Here is a 6,000-nt window from a genome sequence, read left to right as displayed (position 1 = left end):
TGCCTTTCGCTCAATGCAAAACTACGACTCTGGGGGGGGGGCTCCCAGGCGCTGCGAGGTGGGACCAGGAGGGGCCACGGGCTGTGGCAAAAATGGATGCAGCTGGGGTGATTAAGATAACTATTTCCATCCAAAGAACAGACCTCTAAATATTTTTCTTCCTTTAAAAGTAGATGTAAATAACAAGTCTTTAGCATAAAAGAACTAAGATAAGTTGCTGGAATATAAAACAGGTTGTAGTGCCTTTTAAGGGACTGTGCTTGATAGAATCTCATTTTGCTTCTGGAGAAATACTGAAAAGCGACTGGTTAGCACGGGGACGGGAAGAGCAGAGAGGCACCGGCTCGCTGGGGTGCCAGGCCGGTGCAGTGCCAGGATGCGGGGGGGGGGGGGGGGGGGGGGGGGGGGGCTCCTCCGCGGGCTGAGCCCAAGCGGTGCTTTGGATGCAGATTTCCCTCATCAGGTCCTGCCGGAGCCAGTGGGGAGGATGCGTACGGGGCGAGGCAGTTCTCTGTGCTTCTGGCAACTTGGGTTTTCCTTCCCTACTTGGAGTTCTGTGCGAGGGTGGTCCCCGAACTACACTTTGACGTGTGCGTCATTTCACTGGTGTCCTTTGAGAGTGCACAGCTGGAAGGAACAGGTGTCCGGTAGAGTGACTCTAAATTCCCTTTGAAGAGACAGTCCTGTGGGCCACCAGCAAATCCAGAAACAGCAGCAACCACACGCAGCCCTGGGAAGGCCGGCCCTGACCAGTCCCGCCTTCCAAAGACACGCCTGGGACTTTGCAGGTTCCACGGAAGCGGCTGGCATCCTCTTCGTGCAGTCAGTGAGGGTGTGAGAGTACAAGGTGGCGAGCGACGAAAAGGTTCCGGATGCCAGTGGTAGTGGAGGCCAGGGGAGCTTTTAGCCTTCGGTATAGACAGAGGAGAGCTGGCTAGGACAGCGGTCCACAGCGCTGATCTGCAAGAACGTGGCGTCTTCAGGCCCGCCACGCACAGAGTCCCCGAAGAGGCCGGGGGACCCCGACGGCAAATCATACACTGGAAGAGAAGGAGAAAGAAGTCAACGGTCCCGCCTGTCTATACCCACCGTGTGTGCCCTACGGCCAGTGCTGAGTGGGGGCCCAGGGTTAGGACCTTCAACGGCTCTCTGTCCCCAGGGCCCTCAGTGGGGAAGGAGGCTGACGGACTTGCAGGCCTACGGTCAAGGTAAGTCTTGGCAGAAAATACGGGCTGAGTGCAAATAAAAGTCAAGTGTTCAAGGGAAGGGTGAGGGTGGCCTGAGAAAGGAGATGACTGCAGTTGAGCCATAAAGAAAGATGGGATTCTCACAGATGGAGAGGGAAAGAAAGAACATTCTAGAAGGAGGAAACAGAGCACAGAGATGGAGAGCGAGGGGCTGTGGGGCCACGTGCACGAGCAGCGCACGTGGGGAGACAGGTGTGAGGTGAGGCCTGGAGCGTCTGACCAGGTCTATCTCGTGGGGGCTTTGACTGCCTCGCCAAGGAGAAGACTTTATTCTTTAGGCAACTGGAGGCTAAGGTATTCAAGGAGGAAAGGGGCTTATTCTGTCCTTCATTTTTGGAAGGCAATGCTCACGGTGGTGCAGAGGGAAGAATGGTAAAGGTAGAGTTGACGCAGGGAACACGTTGGAAGGCTACAGCTGTTGTCACAGCCCGGGAGGGACACTGTGGCCCCTGAACCAGGGTGGTGGAGGTGGGGCCGGAGAGGAGTGTGAAGGTGCGAGATACGACAGGGGCGGATTCAATGGGATTTGCTGCGGTCACGTGCGGGGTCAAGTCTAGTCTCGGTCTCACCTGCTAGTCTGCCGGGGTTTCTAAGTGACAGTCATCAACATACCTGCAATGCCCGAGTGGGCCGAGAAGGCCCTGTGGAACACGTCAAAGCCAGCCTGCCCCATGGGCGTGGGGGCCAGGCAGTCCTCGAAGGAAGGCACCACACTGCACGAGCTGCTGGGCAGCATGGCTCTCTGGGGGTCCGGGTACTGTGGGGGGCAGAAGGTCTGCAGCTGCCCATAAAATCCTGAAATACAAACATGGCAGTGATCTACCACAGAAGGCCGTTCCAAACACCGCCCCGGCACAGCCAGACCCTTGCTCAGCCTGGCTTCATGCGACAAAATGCCTTTAACTCTTAAGCCCACCTGTAAAATCTTGTAAGCGAGCCTCCGAAATGCACTATTTCTGCAGAAGCTCTTCTACCTTCAGGGGCCAACAAAGCTTGTTGGCTTCTGACATTTTTACCTCCTGCTCCAGGACTGGAAGCTGAATGAAGGGCTCCTTACCTTCCCCAGACGCTCTACAGAGTCCTGGAGACCGCGAACCTGACCTTCAGAGAACGTGCCTACCCAGACCCTCCCACCACATTTGGGTACATCGTCATCACCTCCTTTACCTTACATTCTGTTCTGCTTTTCACATTTAGTAAAGCCTGAAGCATGCTCTTAACAAGGCCCACTTACAAAGAAAAAAAGCAAGATCGATCTGTCCATCCATCTGTCCTTGTAACGGATACGTTCAAACTCCTTTATAACTTTTTCACTATGTTGAATAGGTATGGGGTACCCATAAGATGGAATGTGCTAGAATATATTACTGCTGTTGATCTTTGCAGTTAATGGGAAAACTGGAAGTGAAGACACAATGTAATGAAGAAATAGGACGAAAGGTTTCTTAATATTTGAACATAATCATCGACATTCTACTGATCTTGTTTCACTGATGTCTTTCAATTTTTCTTTTCTCGTGTAATGGAGCTTTCCTTGGGGCGTCTGTGGTCCTTTCCCATGATCCTCTACACCTTCCAAGATATCTTACCTTTTCTGCCTTCCTTCTTGCCTCGTGATACACTTAAGTCAATGGATTGTTTTCCCAGAGCATAAGAAGCTTTTAAAAATCTAATAATGAAATCTTCATTTGATGCTTTATTGAAGGGAAGGTTGTAGTTCTTTGTGTCTGTTCCCTCAACTGCGAATTGTGTCGGTTTCACTGGCTATAGGGAAGATTAAGGGATAGGAAGACCATATATAGCATTTTAGAAACATCGACTATTCTTAACATCACTACTGTGTTTCGGGTAGGAAAAAAACACGAGAGACTCGTAGAGAAAGTGACCCAGGGCTCATATGAAATGATGGAGAACTCGGGACTAATTCATTGGGCTTTGGGTCCCCAGTCCTGTGTGCCTTTCTCCACCAGAACTCCCCCTTCTCACTGATCAATAGGTAGGGGAGGTGTTACTGGGTTCTTTCCAGCTCTCTTTAAGCACAACCAGGGCACATGGCCACATCCAGTCTACTACACTCTTAACCCTTCTCACTTCTGTTTCGTACTCTCAAGGTGCCTGTGTAAATGCTCCCATCACCTTCAGCCAGGAGGCCTGTTCTGTGGTTGCTGGGGACGTCACCAAAGAAAAGTGTGCCTAACTGCTCAAAAAGACACAGGCTGGCCCTCCAGGAGTTTATGATCCAAGACGGAGGGACCAATGCAGATTTAGGCATGGAGCACACTCACAGTAGAAAAGGAAATAATAACCCTTTACAAGCAGACAGTAGTATATGTATAGGATCCAGAGAAAAACGCACACAAGGTTTTGGGGGAAGGTTAAATGCATACATAACAGTAGAGACTGGGAAAATACCCGGGGAAATATCACGTTCAGGCAAGAGAAGAAAGAATGGGAAACCACTGGCCTTTCTCTGTTTCACCCCCAAAGGCTTCTGTCTAATCTTGACAGACACATGGGCAAAGGACCCAACCAGACTACTCAAAGATTCCTATAATTGATCAACCAATATGGACAAACTCAATCCTCTAGTCAACAAAGAAATAAAATCAAGACAATATTCTACCTATCACATTAGCGAGGATTTCTAGAAATCATTCTCGGTGCTGGTGTGAGAATGACAATCACTTCTGTCCAGTGCTGTGGACACCGGGAATGTACAAGCCTCTTGGAAAACCACTGGACAACCTGGGTGTAGATCCCTAGAAGTGTTCACATACATACACCTGGACTTGAGGATTTTACTTCTGAGTACGTATTCTAAAACTCTTTTCCAAAGTACAGAAGGGGGCGCCTGGGTGGCTGAGTCCTTAAGTGTCTGTCACTTGACTGTGTTCAGGTCACGATCTCACAGTTGGTGGGTTCGAGCCCCACGTCCACTGTATGCTGACGGTGTGGAGCCTGCTTAGGATTTTCTCTCTCCCTGGCCCCCCACCCCCCACTCCCATTTGCTCTCGCACTCTCTCTCTCTCTAATAAACTTAAAAAAAAAAAAAAGAAAAAGAAACAAAGAACAGAGGAAATCCTGCACAGAGACAGTCATTGCAGTGCTAGGTGTCAGAACAGAAAACCCAAGAGCCAAACGGGCCGTCATAAGGGGATGATTAAGCAAAGAGTGATATGCTTATACGATGGAAACATTAAGTAGGCATTAAAACAATATTTACAGGGGGTTTTTAATAACATGGAAAGACCATCATATAAGGTTCAGAAGAAAACAAAAGCAAGATATGAAGGGGAATATGGAGACTAGGTGCAGTCACGTGGGAGCCTATGCAGAGCACAGACATCAAAGCAACATTTCTATAGTTGTCGTTGGGCTGGTTTTTTCGGGCTTTATATTTTTCTTTTCTTTTTTTTTTTAAGTATAATTTATTGTCCAGTTAGCTAACCTGCGGTATATACAGTGTGGGCTTTATATTTTTCTGAACTTTAATAGCGGTGAAGGGCAAGTATGCTGGAACCAGACTTCCTGGGTTCAAGTCCCTGTGTAACCACTTACCAACTGTGTAGTCTTAGTGAATTACTTAGCCTCCCACTGTCTGTTTTCTGATCTGTAAAGTGGGGTTAGAAGTAGTACCTACACCTCACTGAGTTATGATGAACATTAGAGAAGTTAATATTTACATATTATAGAATATAATTCGATAATTACGTAATTGATATTTATATATTTTAGTTTACATAGTATATGATGCGTTTGTTAAATAAGTAAAATTAAAAAGTGAAATTTTATAACAATCGAGTTCTCAAAAAAAAACCACAACCTAATTTTTAAAAGAAATAAAATTTTCGGAAAGGCAACAAGTAAGTCCTTCAACAATAACCAAACGGAAAGAGCAGCAGGCATGTGGCACACACCCACTTCCCTGGTAAAATCCTCTGGAACATTCTTGGCCCTGTGGGGACCTGAGCTGTGCACATCTTGCCCATGTTGGTTCCCAGGTCTTGCACTGACACACGTCCTGATTTCCTCGCTCACCCCCGGCACAAGCTCAAAACAGCAACATGTCAGTGATCTGAAGGAAACTCGAACGAGCAGCTTCATGGTTTGGGAGGTTCCTTGGACTGATCTTGACTTTGGGTATCTGGTGGCCAGTCATCTATATTAGGATGAAAACAGGGCTGTGGACCACACTGTTGGTTTATTAAAGTGTAACGTCTCCTCACTGAGAAGAATAGACACTATCTGCTATTTATATCACTAGGCTGGCTCTGCCCACATTTGTCACCCATAAATTCCCTGACAGCGTTCCTCAGTGTACTGTTACCCTTCCAAGAGGAGAAGACATTTCTCACTAAGCTCCCTCAACTCCCCAGATAGGGACATTAATCATTCAGGTATGTCAGGAACAGTGATGCAGACCTTCACTGACCTTTCGTGAAAACCAGTTCTCTCTCTTCCCTATCTTCTCTCATGCTTCTAAGAGAGCAGAAATGTTACCTGGCTTCAGCCTACCTCTGAGTATTGTGATGTGCGAGTGTAAAAGGTACGTCGTGTGGTGAAACACACCCGGTGAGGTTAACTCGTAAACCCAACATCCTGGGCTCCATCCCCCAGGCTCCCCCGTCGGCCTGGATCGGAGTGAGAAGGCAGAGTGGACTGTAATTCCTGCCTGTGGCTGTCTTGGCTGACACAAGAACAGCGGGAACCAGAAAATGGCCCCACAAGCATGTCTGATCACTCTCACAGCCAA

General features: G+C 48.2%; 1 protein-coding gene across 6 annotated transcripts in view; it reads right to left on the bottom strand.

Moving 5' to 3' along the window:
* Positions 1-386: 386 nt before the first annotated feature.
* Positions 387-6,000, bottom strand: part of GLIS3 (GLIS family zinc finger 3) — a 540,949-nt gene continuing 535,335 nt past the window's right edge. For all 6 annotated transcript variants that reach the window (XM_042913531.1, XM_042913532.1, XM_042913530.1 and 3 more), the window contains 2 exons: positions 1,860-2,042; positions 387-1,040 (listed from right to left, as the gene is read on the bottom strand). In XM_042913531.1, coding sequence (XP_042769465.1) covers positions 904-1,040; positions 1,860-2,042 — 320 coding nt within the window. In that variant the 3' untranslated portion in view covers positions 387-903. The remainder of the gene's footprint in view (positions 1,041-1,859; positions 2,043-6,000) is intronic.

Source organism: Panthera leo, chromosome D4 (assembly GCF_018350215.1).
Source record: "Panthera leo isolate Ple1 chromosome D4, P.leo_Ple1_pat1.1, whole genome shotgun sequence".
NCBI lineage: Eukaryota > Metazoa > Chordata > Mammalia > Carnivora > Felidae > Panthera > Panthera leo.
The sequence above is the reverse complement of the archived record's forward strand: the minus strand, read 5'-3'. Positions and strand labels throughout refer to the sequence as shown.